The sequence below is a fragment of the Aptenodytes patagonicus genome, chromosome 5 (assembly GCF_965638725.1).
Source record: "Aptenodytes patagonicus chromosome 5, bAptPat1.pri.cur, whole genome shotgun sequence".
In the NCBI taxonomy this organism is placed as follows: domain Eukaryota; kingdom Metazoa; phylum Chordata; class Aves; order Sphenisciformes; family Spheniscidae; genus Aptenodytes; species Aptenodytes patagonicus.
Genome location: NC_134953.1, coordinates 60,300,741 through 60,327,169, shown reverse-complemented (window position 1 = coordinate 60,327,169; position 26,429 = coordinate 60,300,741). Strand labels below are relative to the sequence as shown.

General features: G+C 38.7%; 1 protein-coding gene across 12 annotated transcripts in view; it reads left to right on the top strand.

The window, feature by feature from the left end:
* Window positions 1-26,429, top strand: part of NFIA (nuclear factor I A) — a 254,322-nt gene that overhangs the window by 192,442 nt on the left and 35,451 nt on the right. For 6 of the 12 annotated variants that reach the window (XM_076340076.1, XM_076340066.1, XM_076340070.1 and 3 more), the window contains 3 exons: window positions 8,581-8,709; window positions 21,759-21,937; window positions 24,481-24,646. In XM_076340076.1, the coding sequence (XP_076196191.1) occupies window positions 8,581-8,709; window positions 21,759-21,937; window positions 24,481-24,646 (474 nt within the window). The remainder of the gene's footprint in view (window positions 1-8,580; window positions 8,710-21,758; window positions 21,938-24,480; window positions 24,647-26,429) is intronic. The other 6 variants (XM_076340075.1, XM_076340072.1, XM_076340071.1 and 3 more) reach the window with 3 other exon arrangements.

The window sequence follows — 26,429 nt, the reverse complement described above, 5'->3', positions numbered from 1 at the left end:
ACTTATTTGTTACCTCTGCCCTTCCGATGCCTGTTTTCATGAAACTTGCAGGGACTTTTTCCTTGCGAGCCCTCTGCCTCTCTGTCAGATGTGTTTTAAATTGCTCAGTAGATGAGAGAGGTGTTGGGCAGATCACGCAAGCAGACCTGCAGGCGGCATGGTCATACACAGCTCCTCTGGAAATGATACCAAAGCCAAACTGCTGTGCTCTGCCTTCTCTGCAATGGAACATTTTATTTTTTCCAGGGGTATTCTTTGTTCCTCCCAGAATCCTAAAGTCATTGGGAATGCAGAAAAATGAGGCTGATTTCACCTATCCAATATCACCTGCCTGAGAACCGATCTGTTGGAAAGCAGTTTAAGTCTCTGCTGCCTGGGAGCTGCCAAGCCTTCCCCAGGAGCTGCCGGTGGCAGGTCCGCAGTGCCATTCCAGCGGGCGCTCACCAGTGTACAATTGGCAATGGACACTTTCCAGTAAAAGAGCACAGCAGCTGTAGGTCAGCTACAAATTATTTTTTGTGTTACAGAGAAATGAGATGACTGTTCAGTCCTGTGACTGTCAAACCTGGGCAGTCATATGGTAAGAATACCAAGAACCACTGGATAGCAATACATAACAGTTCCATGAGTACACTCTTGACCTGTCAAATTATAAATCCATTTCAGTTTGGTACGATGCACATGAATTCAGTTCGCAACTCTTTCTTTCTTTGGAATAATGTATAAACTCTTCACCTCAAACTGTGCAGAAATCAGGTGACTTTACAGTACATGGTAAATTACCTGAGCTATTTTCAATCCTGATCACAGCTCTTTTATTAATTAAAACATATGTTCAATGGCAGTGTATACCGATTAAGTCTTCAAAACCAATATTAACACCAAACTTAGTCTTGTCATCATAAAAGTCATTTAAAAACATTACAATGCAGTAACTGAGGTCACAGGTCAAAAAAATCTGCATATTTACCCATCTCCATCTCATGCCTTTGGCATTTAGCAGCCATCATTGTTATATATAGCCTGGATAGCCAACGATCTTTTGATGACGTGCAAATAATGAGCAAATGATTTTTGAGAAAATAAAAAAAAAAAACCCAAAAATTTGACTCCATCCTCTTCAGTTACTAAAATTCCCTTTAGTATCACTTGCAATTTAGCATCCATATGCATCTCAGGAAGATATAGTTGAAACATAAATCTATTCTGGGTCTTTTACTTGCAAAAATATCATACCTCAGCTATAATCATATGCAAAGACTTTTTAGAGGGCTTTGTAAATGCCATCCAAATTTATGATGGCATTTTTTGCCTTACAGCTATAGATGTTCCATCCCCAAAGCACCCACATAAAGGTATATTCTCCTGTGGATGGCTGCAGTTTGTCCCTGCTGCTATATCTAATCTGCCAAGTATGCTGAAAAACTCTCAAATAACATTAGAAATGAAACAAATGTAGTCATGAATTTTAAATTATGAGATGTCTAAAGACGTCATTAGAATTTTTTTTTTATTCTTATTACAATAGATATTTATACAATGCAAAACAATACTGAAACTAACATTAAATCAAAGGGAAAATTATTTTGCTGTTTATTACACTTCTCATTAAAGTTTTCAAATATAAAACTCATGCAATTATATTTTGAAGAAGTCGGTAATATCTTGACTACTAGTTTATTAGTTATTGAAAGAACCACTTGGACAACAAAGCAGGAATGAAGGATAACTTAAGAGATCTAAAACAATCCAGATGATGCTGTAAACATAGATGCAAACAAATAAGATAATACACTTTATGGAAACATTTAAGGCAGATTTTAATGGGTAGGGTTTTAAAATAATGATGAATCTTGTATTGCACAGTTTTAAAATTCTGTAGACAGGATTTTCCATTGGTATAAACTGATATTTCTCCTTTGTAAATAGAGCAGTGCTCATTTACAAAGGAGAAGTTTCAACTTCTTTTTCCTAAGTGACATCAGAATTTTGATTCTAACTTGAATTATCATTTTTGGCTAAAAATTGCTGAGGAGTCCAAAAGCATTTAAAACCTAAAGCCATTGAATCCATTTAATGCGCCTTTGGCACTTCTCTCTCTCAGTCCTTTTTGAATGTTCTGGTCCTCATTTTAATCAATCTCTTTTTATTAAGTTCTTTGGCTCATTTACTTGTACGTGCATTTGCTTTATTTTATTTGGAACATTTCTTTTGTAGTGTCTTGAAAAAGAGTTGTGACATTTCTTTTGGATAGCTTCTTAAGTATCTGGCAGTCACCTATGATACGATATTGATGGGTACGGATAGATTAGTTCTGTTTTCCTGATGATCTGTCAGATGTCGAGTTCTGAAGAAACTGATTGTGTGTGTTGGTAATGCATATGCAGTAGTTTGATAAGTTGATAGAGGGGAAGCTTTCATTTTTCTTCTATAAAATCACTGTTTATTAAGCTGGATTTAGTCTTGTGAAGCAAGGTACTCACTAGCAGGTAGTTAATCAGTGATCATGGTAACTCAGAATGTGACCAGGGGAGCAAGTATCCATTCAGAACGTAGAAATTAAAGAGCGCTTCATTAGGATGAGTGAATTTCCATCTGCGTTGTATTTTGTGTATACTGGAGCAACGGATACGGTAAACTGATGGATGGCAGTTAGTGTGATCATATCTCAGCTGATGACAAATAAAGTTTGCTCAGCACTAAGTAGAACAGACTTACTATGATTGACAGTAGTATAGCCATCAAAATTTCAAGAAGCTTGAAATTAAGAATTCCCCAGAAAAAAAAGCAGCTGATCAGCATTTCTGTTGATAACTGATTTCAGTGAAATTGCTAGAATAATTTGCACAGAAGGATGAAAATTCCTTGAAAAATTCTTCCCATATACCAGTTTTTTCTTCAACAGCCAACTTGTTTTTCTGCATCATCTATTTGTTCTGCATGTTGTTGAGTTCATGGTCCACCTGGTAATATCTGAGCTTCTGTGATTCCTTTTCATAGTGCCCCTTGAGAATGAAGATCCAAACCATATTTCACTCATAGCTTTTGTTATGAAATCTTCATCAAGAGCCTAGTGGCAGAGAGCTACTGGGAATATTGGGGTAATTATCCAAAAGTCATCTTTGGAGATGAATATTAGCTGGTCTACCAATGTGGCTAACTTGAGATGGAGTTATTGTTTAAGATGTGTGCACTCAGAATAATATTAGTAATTAATCAAGTGAAATTGGATGGATATACAGAATAGATAGAGATATAGCTATAGATTTGGAGAGAAGGGGAATTGTTCTCCTCTTAAACTGCTGTGACTGCATTCACTCCATCAAAGTTAATCCTTATTTCAGTACCTCTCTAAGTAAGGTACATAGGTATATTAATAGATATTTATTTGTTCTGGGAAGCATTTGTGCATTCAATTCTCACGCATCATTTTCTGGTCCATTTAAATATATATCAGCCTCATACATGAAAATTTGAAGATCTTTAGCTGTACTCAAGGAGGACTCTTATGTGGTGCGTTTCTAGTACTGGCAAATATAAGGAGGTAGAGGAATTAAAACCATCACAATGCTCCAGTGCCCCTTAGAAGATGAGGAGCATGAAGTATTCCTGTGCATTCACTGATTAAACTTGGGCTGGAGGTTTGCGAAGTGCAGAGTTTTGGAAAGTCTTACTGCGGGACTTCAACATCCGTGCAATGGCTCCAGTAACCAGTCTCCCAAGGACAAGGATCCCATTTTCGCTTGCATTGTGCATTGAGCAGAAGGGTGTGATGCATGATGTGGAATGAACAAAATAACTTGTGTGTTTAGGGAAATGCCAAATTAATGAAAATTCAGAAAGCTCTAATGTTGAAAAGGCACACAAATTCCTTGATAGAAATATAATGCTGCTAACAGTTTCAAGATTATTGTTGTCTGAATTTTCTGCTTATTGTGTACTGCAATTAAAATTCTTTTCAACTGAAAAACCAATGTCAAATTAATATTTCCTTTTGGAAAAAAATACGAAAGTACACATCTTGTTCCATTTAGCACCATCATGGTCTTTGATCTTGTTCCTTCTGTCCAGTGAAAAAAATGGATTCATGTTAATGGGAGCAGGCTAAGACCATATATGTTTGGCATACATATACTTATACAATCACATGAACACAAGTACAGTAAGTTAAAGTAACACACCCACTCAGATTTCCATCTGTGTTTTATGCCATAAATCCCTTTATTTTCTTTTTTATTTAGCAATTAATTTTTCCATTTATTCTGTAGTTAAAAGCTGCCATAAGATGAAAATAGACTAAGTCTGATTTTCTTCTCCTGCACTCTAAATAACATTCAGAGGAGACTCAGACCTGAATTATGAAATCTGTGTTTCCTAAAAGTGCCAGGTGTGACTGTGATTTGGACAACAGTCCTATACACAGAATAGTAAGAAACACTTTTAAACCCCACCTGGGTTACCCAGCCGTTGTGTTCTGGCTGTTCTTGTTTATTCCTTGCTCGGAGCAGATGGATAGAAAGAGGCAGGGAACGGGGAGGATCCTTGGCTCCATTCCCTATTCACCGGCCAGCGCAGCTGAGACGGGTTGGGGGATATTGTAATTTGTTGCTGCCTTGCACCAGAGAGGAAACAGAGGAGAGTCGGGACTCAGAGGTGTCCTTATGAGTTGGCACTACCCCGTCCTTGGGGCCATGTGTAGTGCTGAAATCTGGTCTTCAGTGCAGTGTCCCCAGTATTCATTAGCTCTTGGGAACAATGCTGAGGAAAGCCATGCAAGGCAGCAGCATCCTCCCTGGGCTCTGCCCCGGGTAGCTTCAGTTTTAACTTTTTAATTTCCTGCATCCCTGAGCAACACAGGAGGGGAGGCTGCGGACTGGGGACCACTAAATGTGTTAAAACTCATTAGGTATGAAACAGAAGACATTTAAAACTAGCCAAGAGTCTCAAACATGGGTGCCAAAAATTAAACACCTAATTCCATATTTAGTCATTTATCTTAGTTCCTGCCTCACAGCTGTTAATATACATCATGCTATCTCATAGATGGCCTGATTTTCATAGGCAACGGGCTATGAATATACACCATGCTAACTCAAGTGTTGAGACTGCTTACCTAAAAGTGAGACTTGTAGTATCAGATTTAAATTTTTCTGGGTGATTAAACCTGAGTTCCCTCGCTCTCGCTCTCAGCTCCTGAAAGGAGCTTCCATAGAATGACCAGCATTGTAACATATGGCTTAGCAAGGGGGTAAAAAAGAAAATGAGTATTAGAAATGGATGGACTAAAGAATACGCAGGATATATCAGGCACATTAACCAAACATATGGTGCTAAATGAGATATTTTTTTAAAATTGCAAAAAAATTGACATTCCTGGCAGTCTCAAGGATAATGTGACATGGCTGTGATAAATTTAGAAGAATGGGACATATTTTGGCTTGTTCTTGGAAACCTTTTTCTTGCATGCCGACTGTATTTCTTCTTTTATTAACCCATTCAAAGAATGTTTGAATTTTGCTGCTAGAGCACCACGCTAGCACAACATAAAATGTGAATGATGCTAATTGCTTTGCACTGCCTAACTTTCTGTCATACCTTCCCCTCTTAAAGGACAAAACATGCTTTGGAAATGAGCTGGCAAGCTCATGTTATTCTTTCTCTTGGTCAATATTAAGTGATGCAATTAAGCTCCTGTTTGCATATTCTGAAATAGGAAGCAGCCATTTTTTTCTTAAGATCTGATGGATATGATCACTCAAAATAAAATGTGTCATTACAAACCTCAAACAAAATAAAAACATGGTAGAGTTGGACTGTTCCAAACCAATACATTTCAGAATACCCTGAAATAAAAAAAAAAAAAACAAAGTAGTGGTAATAATGGCAATCAGAACAATGATAACAAACAAATATAACAAAAGTAGAAACCAATTATCAGTGCTTCAATTTGTCTTTCTACTCAATTTTACAACATAGTGTTACATTAGAATCTCTATTTTCACATGAAAACAGCTGCCTCGACCATAAAATCCATCTCCATATGAACGTGACACTGATCAGCATTGCCACATGCAAGTTCATTCATCAGCTTTGTTGTAGCTCCTCAAGTTCCAGTGTTCGGCCACAATCACATGAACTTGCTACAGCTTTAAACCATATTCCATTGTTCTCTCTGCCCCTTCCCCCTACCACAGCTTAGGTGAGTCAAGCAGGTTTTTTAGCACAGGGGTAAAAGAATAGCTTCTTCACTTTCTCAGAAGCTTTATTATCTTTCCCATAACCCTGAAGAGGTTATGCAGCTAGAGGATATGGGGGAAAGCAGGGAGTTCATGAGCCAGCTGAACCCTACGGTGCATAGACTTAAGAGATCCTACTCCTTCCATGACCTCCGTTGCTTGCCCAGGGCAGAGGTACTCCTGTCCCCTCCTGGATCTCTGCCTATGGGCTGCACAACCATCAGCTGCATGTGGGGCCTTGTGCCTCCACGCAAGAGGGCTGCATGACCTTGCAGTTAGAGCAGCTCACAAGCAGGCATATATTACTGTGATAATCCCTGTGCATAAATAGTCACTTGTTCTGTCCATGATATTTTGCACTTAGAGGGTTGGAGTCTGCTACGTTAAAACCTGCCCTGGGGGCAAACGTAGCCCCTTCCACAGCCCAGCGCAGAAGAGATGAACCCATGGCCTTGCTGCCAGCAGCGTAGTTCCTCTACCCCCCCGAGCACAAATATTGCCACTGACCCTTGACTTTGTGTTTAGGGCTGGGGTTGACACTCATTTGGTGTTTCTATCCCTAGTTCCTCTATCATAAGGAAATCTGGGTCAACAGCACCATTACTTCTTTTGAGTATCCTTGTCCTGAATATGGACACTCAAACACAGAGCAATAACTAAGTTACATCACAACATGCCATTTGAGCAGAAATTCAGCAGGCTGCATTGGAATATTTCATTGAAATACCTTAGTTCAGTCTCCTTTTCTCTCTTACCCCCAAACCCAACTAACTCCTTTTGCTTTTGTCCCTACTCCAAAGTCCTTAAGACCAATATGAAAAAACAAACCAAACACTATTTTTCTTGCACAATAGTCTGTCAGTTCTAAACTTTTATTTTTAAAAGATTAAGTGTGTAACCTTTCTTGCTATGAGGAAAAAGCCACCACAACAGCAAACCCTTGTAGCAAACAGTTTCAAGACAGAAAGTTGCAAGTACAACACTGGAACTCCAACCACTCCTTTACTTTATTTAACTTTCTGAAATATAAACTGCAAAACCTCACTGAAACCATTAAGACCCCAGCAGTGCAGCATTAATACAAAAAGGCTCCTGCATATTGCAATCAACATCCCAGGGACTATAAAACTAGTGTTATTAAATACAAAGTTAATAATATTGTCCAGAGATAATATTGTCCAGGCCTCTCTCTTTACTTTTTAACAATTAAATTCTATAAAATACAGAGTTGGAAATAAGGCTGAATGACTTTGCTAGTGGAAGTTCAACTTCCACATTACCTGATATTTTGCTTTTGTACCTGAAACCTCAACTATTCTGCACCTTTGTTTTGCTATATCCCTATGGATATGCAAAATGTCTGATGTACTGAATATACTGGAAATTATGTGTTTTCAGAGTATGTGCAGATAATCAGAACACCCATATGCTTCTAGAACTATAAAAATATAGAGAATAATACAGACACACACACATATTCTTCATCTATATGCTGTAATATTCTTTTATCCAAGCATAAATCATACGCAGAAAAGGCTCAGATTTTAAGAGACTATTGCAATATATTCATTCCACTTATTTCTTTGGTGCCACGGGCTTGATATGGTATCAACGGGAGTTTTCTTACCGAATATAACAAACCGGTCATATTAGCATTACACCATTTCTGCTTGTCCATGGGAGAGGTTTCACCCAATGGCAACTTAACTTTGATTTTCATTGGAAGCCTTTGATATAGTTCAAGGGCATAATAACAACTCTGAAATAATTCCAGTGCGGCTTCTAATACCAAGACACAAATACCATTCACCCCTTAAAAAAATTTGAAAGCAAAAGGGAACCACATAAATATATTACTTTCAAATACCTTTGAAGTCAAGAGAGTAAGGAAAGGCAGAGTTTGAACTCAGAAAACTTTATTCTCTAGTTGTGCCTTGAGTCGTGCAGCACATTTAAAAGATCCATTTGCAATAATCTACTAAACCAGTGAGTGAAAGACAGAACTCATAAAAAGCCTGTAAAAATCCAAATGCTCCAGCTATTACAGATTTCTAAAAATAAAGCAGAGTAGGTTTCAGTAGCAATAATAAGCTGCATCTTATCCATATTTCAGATTTAAAGAAAAATATGGCTGCCTTCTAGTACTCATTGCTCAGAGCAAACCATGGCCGCTTCTGCCTCAAAAAAGACCACAAATAAAAGTGAGCTTTCAGCTTGCTGTTGTATTCCGTTTCATTTGTCCTTTAAGTTTATCTAGCTGCTTCTGCACCCACTTTCACAATGCATAGGCTGTCGTTCCATGACCTAGCATTATTAAATTGCACTTATCAATCATTCTTGCCAGGAATGCCATCGCCAACTACATTAAAGAAGTCAGAGAAGTCTGGTTTCAGCAGTCCCTCGCCTTCGCAGACCTCCTCCCTTGGAACGGCTTTCACACAGCACCATCGACCTGTCATTACAGGACCCAGAGGTGAGGCCTAACCCAAGAGCCCCCAAGCAGCTTAAATGTTAGCCACGGCACCCAGTGTCCGTCCCAGCACCTTTCCACGGAAAGTCATCGCCACGTGTGACCCACTCAGTGAGAAGCTGTGCTTCAGAAGCTTGATAACCTAGAGGTTTTAGTTGTCAAGACCTGTGTTTGGTTTTGCTAGGCTGGGCTGTTTGGTAAAACTCCCAATGACCATTCAACAGTGCCTAAGGTGGAAACACTGGTTTCTGGGGGCTTAGGGTTTTATTTGAAGAGGGTGGGAAAAGGGACAGAATGTGTTACAGAGAGTGTCTTCTGCTTGTGTCCATTCAAAACATAGATTCAGTCTAACTGCTCGAGATAGGGACCCATCACTCACTTCTCAACCACTCCTGTCTTCCAGCACTATGGCTTTGTTTCTGCCAGTCATTTAGTGCTCGTGTTGTTGGTATCAGTGTGCTGAAGAACTGCCTTGTTAGGGGACTCCTTTGAAGTTGGTTCCTGCAATGCTTTGGCTAGTTTTCTTCACAGTACTCTTCTGACTGACTTTCCAAGTAAAAGAGATGTCCTCTGGGTCTAGATGTGCTTATACATTTTTGTTAGAAGGATGCATTTGCATTTAGCCTAGAAAACTAAATGCAATACTCAGTTCACATTTGAAAAGGAACTCACTTGGGCATAGTAATATACACAAATGAATGAATCTTCTTACAAACCTCTTTGGAAGATATAAAAATAGGAATGAATGGTTGTGACATGTTTCTTTCTGCTATGAAATTTTGTCTCATTTAGAGCAGATTATTAAGGAATTGGTCGAATGGTGAGGCATAAAAAGACATATTAGCAATTCATGCTAGAAATTATTTTGAAATGTCTGTTTGGCATTAGTGTGGTTTTACTGAGGGCAGCATAAACCAGGAGGAGCCTCTTTGCACGCTCCAGGTGATGCAGCGTGAAGTAGTGGAATTGCACTAAGTTGAAGCAAGGTCAGAATTGCACTTCATGAGTTTTTGTGCTTTGTTAAATCTACTTACTGTAGTTTGATTTGTTGTGGTTAATCCCATAAAAATTATTTATTACCCTTAGACACACACCTAGATCCTCAGAAGATATTTAGGCATCTAAGTACTATACAGATTTCCCTTGAAATTTGGATCTGAGCTATCTGGCAAATATCTCTTCTTTTAAAAGCCTTGATAATTGGTGATATAAGTATGAATAATATGAAAGTTCCATTAACATTGTGTTCAGTGCACATCAGCTGACTCTGAATTCCTATCTTTTAAAAGTTCAGCCTTTTAGATGTGAGTTGTTGATTGATTAGTTAATAGGCCTTTCTTTATTTAGCTATGTTTTACCTCACACTTATTTTTTAAGATCATTGAATGCCTTTGTCTGCCCCTATTTAGACCTTCTGTATTTTGGATTTTTGTGTGGTTGAGAGAGGAAATGTATCATTGGTGACGTCTTGTTTAAATCTCATTTACAGTCTGTTTTAACAAGACTTTTTCTGTGCACCAGGGGATATCCATCGGCTATGTGAGAAGAACATTCAGACAGCCAGAATTTGAAAGAGCAAATAAAATGATTACAGTTCCCAAATTTTGTTTGTTTGGAAGAAGATGTCTTTACTAACTCCAAAAAGAAGTAACACAGTTTCTTATCATCGTGGTTCCTAACAGGTTAAGCAAAAACTGTTCTTCTGCGACATCATTTGGAAGCATCTTCTGTTTTATGCTTGTTCACAAACAAAGTCTTACAGACTTTCAGAAAAAATCCATGGATTCTTTAAGTGTCATCATCCTGGAAAAATCTTGCTCTAGACTTCGTTCTTTGTTCTTTTTGGACATTCCTCTTCAGTATTCTTCTTCCACAGCACACTGGCTGTGTTTATTTCTCTTCTACAACAAATCGTTCTGTTAGTAAGGGTAATATACTGAGATGGATTATTTTCTGCAAATCCAGCTTTGTTCTTTACCCCATTCCCTCCAGTGTACTTTAGGACAGTAAGCAGAAGAGAGAAGCTTTTTAGGTATCAAAAGTGGCAACATAAAGAGTATAATGCAGTCATATAAGAGGATATAATGTTGGAGCAATTCATATCCACTATTAGTTACTGGAAGTTATACCTTTCTGCAGAAATGATAGGTATAATATAGTGCATACATTGCATTGTCTTTGGATACATATACATTAGGTAAATGGTCAGTGGCAGGTCATTCTGAGTGGTCTTCAGAAAAGAGTGAGCAGGATTTAATCTTCAGTCTGCAGAGATATTTCAGAGAAAGGAAAGTCACGAGTAAGTAGGTCACCATCAGAGTAAGCTCCTCAGCCAACTGAACAATTACAAGAAGGTTCAATCTCCTTCTGATGTTCATATGTGCAAGTTTATCACTTGGATGTGTATATGAGATGCATTTGTAAAGCATGATCAAAATAGCAGAGAAGAAGCTGTAGACTATTCATGGCAGGTGTTGTCATTGACAACCAGTGATGTATAACTTCTCAGGAATATTCCCAAATCTTTCACATGCTTCCAAACATTCCTTAGAACACAGTGCACATCTTATGCTGGGGTATCCCAGGATGCTGAGTGCCCTTCTCAGTGATCCCCACAATGAGTCATTTTGGAAACAAAACTTGCTTGGAGGAGGAGTAGATCCTTAAGAGGATTTCTTAGCTATAAGGTGCTCCATTCAATGAACCAGTTGGAAAACCTCTGTTCTCATGAAATTGTCTGTACTGTACTGTGTTGTGGAAGGCTGTGCACTAGTTTCCTATCTGCATTGGTGCTGCTGCCAGTACTCAACCCAGCTGGGCAGTAGCCAGCAGAGAGGATCTGAGCTGGCTGACCAAAGGACCAGATGTGCAGTGAGTGCTGGCGCATGGATGCCAATGCTTCAGTGACTCCTCAGTAGTTCCAACAGATGGTGGTAAGATCCAAGTTTCTTTGGTGATAAGCTAGCAAAGTGATTCATGGAGCCTCACTTGATGATGGCAGTTTTTTGGGCATGACTCTATGAATGCACCATATGTCTTCTCTGGACCAGTGTGGTTAGGATTCAGTGTCTGGCAGATGGTAAATTGATCACCTATAGGGTGGCTTTAGCATCGCTATCAGTTTTAGAATTTATTTCAAAGCATTGAAAATTCAAGCAGTTAGATCTCTATCTCCTATGCAGCATACTTTTGTTACCTGCAAGTTAGATTATTTGGTGGTCAGTGTAGCTCACCACAGTACTCCAGTATTGCAAAGCCATCATGTATTGCTGGCATCTTACAAAGTTTCCCAGACATTAGTCCACTTGAATTCTTTACCAGACAGTGAAGGATTTAAATACTATGGGTGACAGCAATATTTACATAAGTGGTTTTAGGCTTCCATGTATTGCTACTTACACTCTAGTGACTTTATATCTGGAGCTGGCTGAAACATTAAATTGACCACGATCTTGTAAACCTAGGATATACAGCAGCCTGTGCTGTAGAGCATTCAAGCATTTCCACAGAATATGACAGCATAGATCCTGCAAGCCAAAAAGCAAGGAAGAAAAGGCAAGGAAAGAAAAAAAATAAGAATGAGATGGTATGTTAGGAAGATAAATGAAGGAGAAACACAATTAGAAGAAACAAGAAATAAAGCACAAAGGGAAGAACACAAGGAAGTGGGGGTGTGAGCAGAAAGAGAAGGGATGAAAGTCAGTTAATGGAGTGGTTCCCATTGTATTAATTTCCTCCATAATAAGCATTGCCATTGAGATTTTTATCAGTGCAAGGCCTACCAGGGAAACTCTGCAGGATAGTATTCTCTGTGCCAAAGTGGCAAAAACTTTATGTCACATATCTGGTAAGACATTGTGCCCTTCTCTATCAAAATTCTCCACAGGGTCACCAAAATATCAGTGCCTGTTAGCTGTCCTGTCAGTCACCTTCAAGCAAATCAAAGCGATAATTCCTGCTAACTTGCTCCAGAGCTACACAGTGTAAAAGGACATTTTGTAATATCCTATTCCGTACAACTATCCGTGGCTGCTCCTCAATCTTGTCAGCTGGCAGACTAATGTAACCTTCTACTTTCCTTTGAATTTTGACAAAAACAAAGCGGTGCAAGTTCATTCCACTATAGACACCTCAGATCAGGGGATGGTAAACTAGGAAGGAAATTAACTCTATCCCTGCCAAAACCAGGACAGTAATGTAAGCCAAAAGATGAGAGAGCCACACCACAAGGGTAAGAAAGTTGGGTAGAAACCATAAATTGCATAACACTGACCAACAGATGAGCATTGCTTTTGCGACAGTGAAAAGCAATGCTCCAGTTTACAATGTCAGGATAGCTGGCTGTGTAGGTGAAGATTTTGATTTCCTCCATTCACTCTGAAATAATAATGATGCTGAAGGAAAAACAGTTTCCTAACAGATGGCCCCAAGGTCAGGGTTTAGTAATTACTAGATACCCTACCCAAACTGCCATCTACTCCCATATCCCAGACAGGGGAGGGCAGAGAGGAAGGCTTGCAAACAGTTAAAGCTTCAGCTAAACAAAAGTCAGGAACCGTGTAATTAAAACTCTACCTTTGTTGTATTGTGAAGAGTTAGCCTGTGACATAGGAAATATTTAAAGGAGCAGACTGTTCAGCTAATTTGTGTGTGAGTGAACTGCTTCGACAGTCCTATCCTAAATTAACTGTAAGGCCACCCACTGAGATTGCCTCATAAAGGGCCATGATTGCTCAGCTTCGTTTTGTATAACCGTTCAATAATTACTAGATAAATGCATAACTAAAAGCTCTATTACACTAATAATTTGTACTGAGATAGATGTGTGGGACACCATGCTGGGTTAATTTGTCATCCCTGCAGCAAACTTCTAAAGAGGGCTCTTTTGCAGAGGAATTGTGTTAATATGTTGCTCCAGTGAGGACATGTTAGAGCAACAAGATGACTTGGTCGCTTAATCTCCTAAAGAGGCAAAATGCCTGGAGGGTAAGTGCCAGAAAGAAGAATGGGGGGTGATTAACACAGTGGACCCAGATTTAAACTCATCCTGACAAAAGGAGCTGATGTAACTGAGCAAAAGAATGAAAAAAGGGGAGTGTTAAAAATACTAATAGGATTTCATGCATCCCTAAAAAATAATACAAAAATAAAGTGCTGCAGGAACAAAGTATTTTACCCATGCTTTTACTGATTCTGTGTCAGTTTCTTTGCTCTCTTTGATGTATCCGTGAAGTTAAACTATATGCTTTAAACAGTGCAGTGAACTATAATATTTTTATCTCTGCTTTATGCTAAATTCTTCTAGCTTCAGACACACACAAAAAGCACATTATTGCTTTAAATATGGAACCCATGTTTAAGCATCAGAGCTCTGGATTTTCAGCCTCCTCTATTGACAGAACCATAAATCATGTTAAAGTTAAGTGAATTACTGTAGCGTGGAACTATAGCTTTAACAATGTTTATGTAGTATCAGCTTACCATCTACAGAATGAAAGGGGAAAAAAACACTGATATTAGAAATGGGAATGTGGAGTCCTATTAACTTAACAGCAATATATCACTCCAAAGTCACAGATTCCATTACCATGCCCTTTTTAGTATCAAAGCAGAATTATATCATCACACACATAAAAGTTGTGGTTTTTAAGAGAATTTACATTTCTATTGTAAACTTATCAACTGCATTTCATTATAAGAAAGGCGTGATATATTCTCCTAGCAGTAGTTTTTATCTTATATATGGGAATACATCATGTGTATTAAAAACAATAACAATATGCAAAAGCTGCCAGCATTTGATGTGAAGTAGGAGTTCTACAAATAGGTTAAATTAGGTTTTTTTGACCTCTAGCTATGGTCTTGGAAGAGAGGAGTACTTTCTATAGGTATGATTTTTATTTCTGTACCTATGTAATCAGTTCTATAGTATTCTGATCTCCCAAAGGCAGAAGAATTTTGACATGTTTTAAAACAATCTGCTCAAAATAGCTAACTTAACTGGCCCCCTGCCTATGCCAGAATCTGGAACCAGCGCTCAGTTCAGCTCTACAGGTTTTCAAAAGCATCCTGTAATACTCAACAATCCAGAGTACACCAATAAACCCTGTGCCCAAACACAGCTTTAAGCATATTTTTCTTTTGCTAGGAACTCCGTGGGCCTTGGCAAAATGTCCTTTTGCCTCCCACTTGCTACTGCAAAATCTCTTACAGAAGGACTATTTCTGAACAAAGGGTCCAGGTGCCTTATACCACTCTGGTCTTCAGAGCAGCAAAAAGGGGCTGATAGCCAGCCCCAACTAGGAGATACCATGGGTCTGTTTTTTCAGCAGTGCTTAGCCAACCACCTGCACTTGACTTCTGGAGCTGAGAGATGGATATTCTGCAATTCGGTCCTTCTTTTTTGATGTCCATGGGCAGGAACAGATCCTCCATCCATCATATTTAGGGTATTTGTATATCTCTTGCATTGGTCAGCTGTTTATATTATATTTTGAATGTTTCATCTATGTTTGCCTACATAATGTGGAAGTAAGTATCAGTGATACCTAAATTTTACCCATGCTAAGAGGGTAAGGCCTATTTTTGTTTTCCCACCCCACGATTTCCCAGCCTTCTCGCTGCAAATGGGAATGCAAGACAGGATCAGTTTGAACTTAGCTCATCCATGGACCTGACAGACATGTTACTAAACAGTCCCTTTGCACCATTATGGGACTTAAGCAGTACTTAAGTTTTCCAGTGAGCTGAATTCCCTTCAAAGGGCTGGTCCTAGGACTGGTCAGTCCTACCCTCAGCAGCTCAATATTTAAGTAGAGGCAAGACCTTGCTAACCTGAATAACAGATTGCTCTACATTTATCACCATAAAGTCTATTCCTAATAGGCAGTAAGAAAAATGGGGACTTAGAGAAACCTTTGAAAGAGTTACGAGGACGCAGCTCCCATTGAAATTCAAAAGCAGTTAATGAATTCTCTCAGGACCTCTGCAAATCCCAGCCCAAGTTTCTTAATTATTTTTTCTTGTTTGGGTAACTGCTTTCATCACAAAAATCTGTGGGCTTAAAACTATTGTTTTAGGCTTCTATTCTTTACCTCTTGTATTGTATTATACACAGAAGTGTAAGTTCCTTTCAAGAAATTTGGATTATTGCCAGATCTCCTTATTAAAAAGTCACTCTTCATATTTCCGATAAACACAGCTGTTTCATGGTGTTTGAAAGCATTTCACATCAGCCAGCATGGTGGCTTAGCCAATTAGTACTCTAATATGGTCAATTTTCAGAATAAGTACCTTTGGGGTACAAAGGGTGGGATACATCTTGCATAATTTGAACTGGCACTTGCATCACTCAAATGCTAGGAGAAAGCTTACAGCATGCAGAGAGTTAAAGCAACTTAGAAGCCTGAAGTGGAAATATCTAGCAGAACAAACTGTTCTATAACATTTCCAGGGAAATGACTTTTAAAGAAATACTTTCTTAATTGTAATGAAGCCAATTATAATGGCCTCAAAAACAAGCTGATAAAAATGATCCTGTTTCATTATGATTATAATGTTACCATTTCTAGGAAGATTGATCAATGTTTAATGAGCTATTAGTAAACTTAATTATCACTTTATAGAGGAGGTATCTGAGCATTGTGCCCTAGTGAAGCCAATCTACTGTTGGCCTGGTCTGATGGACTACACCTTGTGCCTGTGAAGGAACAGTGGTTTTCATTCCCCAGACCGCTACTTCTTTGAACAGGCAAGGAGTGCACGGTGATAGTAGGCTTTTCCTGAGTGGGAGAAGAGCAACACTAAAGGACCCTTTCAAAGACTTCAAATGACTTTATGAAGAAAGAAATTTCATCCTTTTGGCTTTTTGGAAGAGTAGATGGAAGGTGTATGGATCAATATGTCTCCCCCATATGTTGGGCTGTGCTGGTGGAGAAATCTGTCTGAGCACTGCAGGTGCGATCACGAAATCCCTTTACCACATCAGTGAGCACTCCCTGGGAGAAAGGATCCCATGCGTCTTTATTAGAATTGCTCCTTTGTTCCAGGAGAAGGGCCTGAGAAGGGTACTAAATTTCTGACGAAAACTATAACCTGTTTCAGATTAACTGGTTCTTTATTATCTGATCATTCAGTTGAATAGAATTCACAATTTTGTCTCTTCTTCATTTGCCTTAGACATGTGAAGTGCTAACCTAATCAATGAATGCAACCTATTTTATTAGTTAGTTAGTTTGTTATTGGCTACTACAAATCAAGAAGGGAAAAGACAAGCAGGCCTGCATAATCAGACATTTGAATTCAGCGTTCTGAAAAATCCTCTTACTTCTATGCTGCACAGCACCACAAACTCATAAAACACTAAAAAATCCAGTATAGCACGCAACAGCTGTACTGCATAATTACCTGGCCCAATAGCAGTAGTTTTAAAATAGTGGTATATGTGTTGCAGGTCACCATACATTATCATCTCATTTTCAATAAAAAGTCTGGGATGTTTCAGATGAGCTTCAATGGAATTAGAATCACGTGTGCTTTGAAATATTTATGCTTGCCTTGAGATGGAAGGATAATTCCTGCCTCCAACCCCCACACACAAATATCAGATTTAATAATGCTAGATAGTCCAACTCTTCCATACCTACAGCAGGTAGAAATGAAGTTCTGATCTGGAATACACGTATTTTCATAGGTTGTAGAACTTGTATTTTATGTCATTTAGTGAGGTCAATAATAAAATATAAATGTCACAGGCTGAAAGACGCCAAGAGAAATATGGTTTGGCAGCATGGAGCTGCTTAGGGATACATAAATAATAAGTCAATAAGTAAATAAATAATAGACAAAGACCTGTTTTATCTTCCATGTGAAGATCTCAAAGAATTTGCATCACTGATTGAGACTTGTAATATCCCATCAGAAGCACATAAGTAGTAATAGCCCCTTCTTATACACAGGAAAACTTGCATCCCTCTAGGCATGGTTTTCAGAAGCAATGACTTAATAATTTTTATTAAACGTTTCTGAAAATCATGACTGAAGGGGCTTTTGCATGGTCACTTGCCCCTTTTAGAGGCAAACAGGGAAAATAACATCCTACTCCACTACCTCACGTCCTTTAACTGGTTAAAAATGTTTGTGAGGATCCATGTATTTGGAAACACGGTTGTGTTCTGCACTCAGAACTTGTTTGAAAGGCCGTTTTTGCATACACCAGAGTTGGTGACCACAACACAGCTATCAGAGTAATGGTCTGTATCTGGGCCAGCAGTTTTTAGACTTTAGCATTTAACTCCCTCTCTCTAATATAAGGCAGGCACACTTGTAATGTTGATCAGTTTAATAGTAGTAGATTCTTCCTCTTATCAAACAGCCCTTCCCTTTGCCACTTGAGAAATTTGGTCTTTCCCAGTCAGAGACTGCAAAACCAAACCTTTTGGAGATCCTCATTCCATTCATTACTTCTTATGCTAATCCATCTACTCTGAGGAAATGAACCCTATATGTCAGTATATGGCACAGACTGAGGACTGATGCCTATTTGGTCTTGTTTCCTTCCCCCAGTCTTTCCCGTGATCAGCAGAAAGCCCTTCAAGGCTGTGTTGAGGAGCTGGCCACGACTCTGAAGAGGAACCATTTTCTCCTTCTTGCAGCACTTTACCTTCTTGAATTATTGTTGATCGTTTCTGCATTCATTTTTCTTCTCTCTCTCTTTGGGAAGATCACTGACAAATGCTTTCCACTTTGTTTTCTACCCTGACATGCTGAGGAGGTCAAGGCAACAGACAAAGACCCACTACTTACATGCCTATGAGTATTTCTAATAACCATAACATGTCTTTCATATAGCAAATCAAATTATTAAATGAAAAGCCATACCTTGGAAAAGCTAAATACAGTGTGGTCTCAGGCCTAGCTTTGAATTTCCACGTTCCCTGGGTACAATTTTTTATTCCTTCTTGTTTGATTGAAATAGCATTTCTATCTCCTTTTCACCCAGCGGAAGAAAAGGAATGAATTTGTTCCCAGATGTGTACAAAGGACAGTGCAGTTGGATAACAATTTCAAATAGTATTAACAGAGCTGGTGCTAAAATGAATTTTTTTTAATAAATGTTTAAAAAATCCAACGTATTTTTCACTTAATTAGATGTTTGCCACACAAATTTTCATTTCTCACTTTTATCTTCATCCTTCATCTTCCATTTGGCATACAAGAAAGGGGGGAACTATAAAAGGAGATACGAAGGAAGAGAGGAAGAATATGTTCTATATCAAAAAAATGACAGAAATGTTGTCTGCTAATGAAGATTTTGTTGTAGTCATCAAAATCTTTACCACCAACTTTTGTTGAATGAATATTTGTGGCAAAATATTTTTACAGGCTCTAAAATGACTGTGGCTTCCAGGAGAAGGTGACAATACATTCATACCTGTAAAGTGTCATTAAAGCAGTTACACCTCAGGGGTTGGCGTAAGTGAGATCAGAGGCTGACACTTTGGGTGGAATTCACCTAACTGAAGGTGCATGCGTAGACTGGAGGTATCTACCTCAGAGCTAGTACCAGTGGGCTCCCTTCACATCCACTGGTGAGCCAGTCAGTGTGGTCAATGAAGTCTAGTCAAAGGCAGTGGTCTGTTTTTGGATGAGATGAACCATGAACTTAGACAGCATTAGTTCTGTTTAGTTCTCCATTGATTCTAAGATAATTAGCTCCATGGTAGACACCCACATTTATTAAGGTGATTCCCACATTATCTCTACCTTTAATAGCACACTTCAAAGTTACAGCCTCTCCCAGGAGTTTGGGGACAGGAAAATAGCCTTCATTTCTTCCTTTGAGGATTTGGGTTCTTTATCTGAAGAGTTTTCAAATATACTATAATTTAAGATGCAAACTCAGAACAAAACTATTTGTCTTAAAAGTGAATAAGAAATAATTAACTAGGTTTGTAAAAAACAAGTGATAAGCCCAGATGTGCATACAGGTTGAACAGGCTGGGCACACAGGTGTTTGCCTTGGCCATGGAATAGCTGTCAACATTTCCATACAAGGAGTGTGGGATATGCTGCTTCTTGTTTCCTTTTCCCAAGTGCAGCATTGCAGAGCTAGCATGGCTGTGGGAAAACACTGTTTTCCAGTTCAGCCCACATGACGCGATACCTAGCTGTTATAAGATAGGTATAGCCCATGCTGTCAGAAGAGTTTCACTGGATATACATCTACTTTAATCAGAGAGAGTTGAAGGCTGCATGCTACCTTTTGGTTTCTCATCTCCATGCTTTTTTTCAGTGGTCTTTTCCGGTTTAGTACCACACATTTAGTATGAGTTTCTCTTTCTGTTGTGAATATTTTAAACAGTATTAAGGGGAGCAGACTGGGAAGACTCGTGGGGTTAACAAGGATACAGGGGAGCTTTTCATGGCAAGGATGAACGCTTCATACTCATCCCATATCAGCACCCCAGGCATGAGTGCAGTTCCTTTTGGTGGTGGTGTCAAAGCAATCACTGCTATCCAGTCGTGGAGAAAGAAGTACATAGAAGTGCTGCCCAGCCAACCCTTAATAAATGTTTATAGGATAATGCAGTAGGTTTCCTTGCTGCTGTCTCTGAGTACATGTTTTATCCACATCTTCAGGCTCTGAGTTTGCTAATGGTTTAATAATGCTTAAGAAAAAATTATTAATAAAGTGTCATATTATTAAACTGGCAATGAACAAGACTAAGAAGCAGATTTTAGCTTTTATTTAAGTGAGGGGTTTTCATAACATTTGTCATGAAATTAGTGTTTGCTCATTTGTATTTGATTTTAGTTAACTTTCCTGCATCTCTCCAATTTTTCGAAAAGTGCCAAGGGTTTTTTTTTCCCTCTTGTATATTTAACTTACTTCAAAGCCAACACATGAGTTTCTGTAGGATATTACCTCCCTTGCATAGCCTTTATCTAATCAGTTATGTGTGGTGTACAAGTGCACATGGACACCCTTGAAAGATTACTAGGATAGCATGCCAAGGGAGCAACAGGGATGTAATGATGACTGTTTGGTGAGAAATAAAGTATGATTTACAGATGAGCTTGTGTGCAACCAGGTTAATTGGCCATTCTAAAGGAAGAGTGAATTCTCATTTTAGAGGGGAAAGGGAGAATTCGTAGCACTATGAGTGGCAGCAGTTGATACCTCATGGTGACAACTAACAGTGGAAGGCACTGTTAGCTAACAAGGGTCCAACCCAATTTATCTTGAAGGCCAAGGAACTAGGCAAAGGTGTCACATAATGTAGGAGAGCATAAGGCTCTTCAGCTGCACTTGTAGTTCTGCTGAAATCAACTGAGAGTAAAATCTGTCATTGCCAATGGGCTTGTGTACCTTACACCTTTACACCTTCACTGTAGTGCATTTTCCAGCTGGCTTGTTGGCCCATAAATTCACCAAATTAAATTTCATCCCTGAATGCAAGCAGGGGGCTTGCTGAAGATTTGAGCCTAATATTATTCAGGAGAAATGTAAATATAATTTTCAAAACGATCTTGCCACTTTATGCACGTTCATTAGATGAAAACACATTACTTAAATGTTTCTAAACTGAGGTGGAAAAAAACCCCAACAACAGGAAGTGTTAGACCATCTTTAAATTATCAACCATTTATAGTACAATATAAAATGGATTCATATGTGCAAATCCAAGTTACATGAAATGTCAATTAAATCAACCCTAATCTCCCAAATACATTTTTTTATTGCCTGATTGATGAGGACTGCTCTTAAGGTGATGAATAGTTTTCACTTTCACGAAGGACTGCTGATTCTTTTATACGTGTCCACTAAAAATTCAGAAAATCCTTCAAAATGTCTGGCTCCATTTGCTTTCAGGATCTAGATGAAGTGAGTGTAGGACACAATGTGGTCTAATATATTAATTGTGAACATTAGATGTATAAACAATACTGTACTTTTAAAAAAAGACTAAAAGTAAAACTACAGTAGATTTAAACTGTTTTATTTTCCGAAGGCAAAACTCTATATAACTTCTTTGTTTTCTTTCCTATAGCAAGTCCACATGCAACACCATCGACTCTTCATTTTCCAACATCACCCATTATTCAACAGCCTGGGCCATACTTCTCACACCCAGCAATCCGCTATCATCCTCAGGAGACTCTGAAAGAGTTTGTCCAACTTGTCTGCCCCGACGCTGGTCAGCAGGCTGGACAGGTGGGGTTCCTAAATGTAAGGAAGCTGTTTTTATTTCTTCAGAAGTGTTTGTCCTATGTAAAATTAACCATGGGATTATGGGATTATTTTAACAGCATGTCGCACACAGGAACACACCTTGAGTAGTCGTTGGAAGAAAAAAATGCTGCTACTGCAAAAATATTTAAAAAAAAAAAACAAAAATCCTCCCCAAAAAAACACTCGACCACATTGTGGTGAAATTAACTTAAACTGTCAGAGAAGCCGGTGATACAGTGACCTTTTGGGTGCCTCCACAAATGACTTTGCTGCATGCGTTGTAACCCTAGTGGAACTAGGGTTAACAAAATATGAAGGCAGAATAATTTTTATTAATTATTTTTGAAGTTCAGGGGATAGTGGGGGGGAAGAAGCAGGAAAAGGGAGGGTGAGAAACAGATGTTTCAGATCAGCTAAGTTCATTAAAAAAAAAAAAAATACTGCCTTATAGCACTTTAGATCAAGTTGACCAGTACTTGAACTCAAGATGTTAAAAGTACAGTTTATTATGGTTTGTTATTTCTGTAAGCAGTTATCTTTTCCCCTTATCTCTATGAAAAATTAAGCAGAGTTCCAAAGCTTCAAATAACCATTTTCATTTTTTTTTTTAATCAAACAAAGTGAATCATCTTGCTATTATTGAAATAGCATTCCGGTCAAATACAGAATTTATAAATTTTATGTAAATCAAATCTAAAATAATGCTTTGAATATTTCATGAAATGTAATGCATGTAACTTTTTCCAGCCAATGAAGTAATAACTAGCAAAATTACTGTTTCTCTCCTGACATACATACGATTGAAAGTGTTAATGAGAATTAGTTTAATTATTAGCATCTAATTTATTACACTTATTTAATAAGCTATATTGTTCTCGGTGCTTTCCTTTCCCTAGCAGAAAAACTGACTCTACTTATTCCAGCCAGTACTGGCTTTGAATAATGTCTGCAATATGTTAGCAGATACATTTACGTCTAGACAACAAATCAATATAGTGCTTTTCTTTTTCCTTGAGTATTCATTTGCTTAATTTATCCCAAACCATTCAGCATTATGAACTGTTAGCACATTCACAATGAACATACAGCAGGGGTCTTCTTGGCAGGAAAGGGACCTAATTGTGAGACAAGATAGTGTTTGAGAGATGTCACTAATATATTAGTTTATTAAAGGTACTGGATGTTGGAAAAATAAATATCCCTGAAGGATTACTTCTTACTGCAAACACTAGTTAACTGCAGTCTTTGAAGTCAGTGTGAGTGCTGTTAAGTTAAATGTAGATGAATTCGAGTCTTATTTATGCCCTGAACCATTTTTGCTCTAGCACAAGTGTGATTTGCACCCACACGACTTTTAGGCCTTTTGTCAGTGCCAAAGCAGGTGAAATGAAAATAAGGTCCTAAGCATTTGCCAGGATGAGTATTTTGTCCCCAGTAATTCAGGCTAATGGAAACCCTAACAGGAATTAAAACATTATTTTCTTTAGCAGTACTTAGAATATGGATCTGTGTTTAAAGCTGAGCTTTTATCATCAATGGAAAAGCCAATGCTCAGTGCCAGAAGAACTGCAGTGAGATCAATTTGCAGAGTGCTGTCGAAAATGATCTCATCATTTTTGTCACTAAAATGGAACACCTGATTCACAGGCTGTCCTACTTTCTCTTTATAATGGTATTTGGCATCTCTCTGTATGGTTTTCAAGTGTCCAGGCTGTATTACATTTAAAATATAAACTTAACAAGTTGGGGGGAGGGGTGGCATTTTTTTTAAGCCTGCTTCTTGTTTTTGTGATACTTGAAAACACTTTTGCTTATGGACAGGTTTTTCTGGTGGTTAATTGAAAGACCACACTTGTATAGCTGGGCCCATTCTGCCTGTGACTGACCACATCCCAGACTAAATGGAGGGGTTTTTTTTCCTAATGTGTAAAATGAAGCAGTTCTAAGTTCAGTCGTTTCTCCATATGATCCTAATGGCAACTAAACTGTGAGCTACACTATTGCTAACTCAAAAGGGATGTGGGAGAGCAGTTACTTTAATATATACTCATTCATTTTCCTGTAATAAGATAGCAGCATGACTTTTAAGACCACCAAAAATGCTTGTTTTTTCTCTTAATGAGCAGTATCTTTAAGAAATTTACACTCAAGTCCTAGGCACTGATATCCTAAGGGTATAACAGAGGCATGAAACTGGGGGATTTAAGGGGTCAAAAATACTGCTTCAGCTCTCACTAAGCATGAGTTAGTGGCTGCAGGAAATGCAAAGAGTAGTAGAATTTAACCCAGGGCAGTTCAGACCAGTTGCTAATAGGACAAATGTTTAAAAGCGAGAATTTCCATAGTTTCATAAGGTTCACAGAGTTTGAGACAAAGTTCCTTGAAGTCAATGGAGAATTTGACACAGCACTTTCTTTGCCACCTCTCAAGTAATTGTAAATGTACTGCACATAGCTTTCAACTAGATTTCAACTATTGCCAGAAGTTCCTAATAGCTGATTTTTAGTATAATTTTTGTCTGTTTGCTTGTTTTTTGGCAGCCCAATGGTAGCAGCCAAGGCAAGGTGCACAATCCATTCCTTCCTACCCCAATGTTGCCACCACCACCTCCACCACCAATGGCTAGGCCTGTGCCTCTGCCAGTGCCAGACACAAAACCTCCAACTACATCAACAGAAGGAGGGGCCACCTCTCCCACTTCTCCAAGTAAGTATAGACGCAGCGGGAACCAAGGGCTAACAGCAGTGCGTGATGTGCTGCGATCACCGTGTATCGGCTGTTCAGAGATGAGGACTGGACTAGCTCTCAGGAAGTAGGAGAGCTCTCCACTCTGTATATGATGGACAAAATTCTGAGCTGCTTTTATATTAACGAGAAAAGAGTTAGCTTAAGGTTACAGTTTCATTTCTGCTTTGTTGGCATTTCACATAACCATGCATGAGAGAAATCAAGGCCAGTAGCTAAGCTGTGACACAGACCTGGGACCTTCGGGATCTTGTTTACTGTCATGAGAAGGCAGTTTGTTATCTCAAGCCAGGTTTTAGAGGATAGATACTACATGGAAGTCAGACAGATAGCCTCATCGAAAACATTGCTGCTTATACATACTGGGCTAAACTAACAACTCCTTTGAGTTCACTTCATTTATAGTTCTTTTGGGAATAAGTCTTCCTAGATTAACCCAGACGTCTTTCCCTTATGACTTGGTTCCCGAGCCCTGCATTTTGGGCAAGAAGCTATGGTATTTCTTAGGCCCAGGGAGAAAGCTTTAATCCTCTCTCCACCACCCACACAGCTCCCATATGTATTTTGTGTAGCCACAAGTCAAATATACAAATTCCTGGATACACACTTGGGGATACCACTTTGGACTCACTCTTCTGGGAAACAAATGCGATTCAGCTGGGTTTGATGCTTTAAAAAAGTCTGGATGTTCAGGGAGTTAATTGTGAAATGATTTAATGAAGCTATGCTCAAACTGACATTTAAAAACAAAAGGGAAGCTTTCAGTGCTTTAATGGCAACTGTAGGGGACTTGTTCCACAGTGAAGGGAGTCCAAATAACATCCACAAACAAAAATCAATCTAATCGAAAGAGCAAATCCCTTTGTGTGCTTTTCAAGTTTATTATTTAAATGCTATATGCAGCCACTGCTTGATGTGCAAAGAGGTATTCGCTATTCAGACCATGTGAAGCCTACATTTTTAAAGCTTTGTATGCTGTTCAGGAGATTTGCACAGGTTCCAGGGGGCATTTTTAAAATCTGGTAGTTCTTGGAGTTTTGCATTGCCTTCTGCTACGCGATAGTGCACAACTGCAAACTCAGCAAGATGCTCTGGCTCGCTTAGAAGTTAAAATGGGTTTTAGTGTGAGACAGACTGGTAAGATTGTGAACGTGACCTTCTAGAATTGATCAGATTTTTGTTGAGCTAAGAAGTTGATTCATTCCCTCCCCTCCACTCTTCTTTCTGATCTTAGACCAACACTTGTGCTATCAGGAAGTTTTGATGCTCTTTGACGGGAGGTACCGTCTTTTAAGTCCTATCAATAAGATTCAGCGGTGGATTCTAAAAGGTTAATATTTAGTCATAGTTATCACTGAATATAGTCAGCAATGCCTTACTATTTCCTTGTCTTCAGAACCGGGAAAAATGAAACTAGGTCAATGTATATTTGTCATTACGGTTGTGACTCAGTTTACTGGCAGTGTGTGGTGTCTAAAAGAAAAAAATTCCCAACATCATTTTAGCAGTAATCTTAATACCTAATTTTTGTGATACTGTGATCATGTAAACAAGCTAAATGCGTGTCTGGCCTGGTTCTCAGCTGGCATAAAAACTGACATTTGTCCGCTGAAGTTCGCAGAACACCACCCATCGGTATCAGCTTGGGCTGGTCACTGTGGCTCAGTGTTCAGCAGACAGCTGCCACGTTAATTGGGAATCGAGGTTTTCTCAAGAGCAGCCAGTTAATGGTATTTAAGCAAAA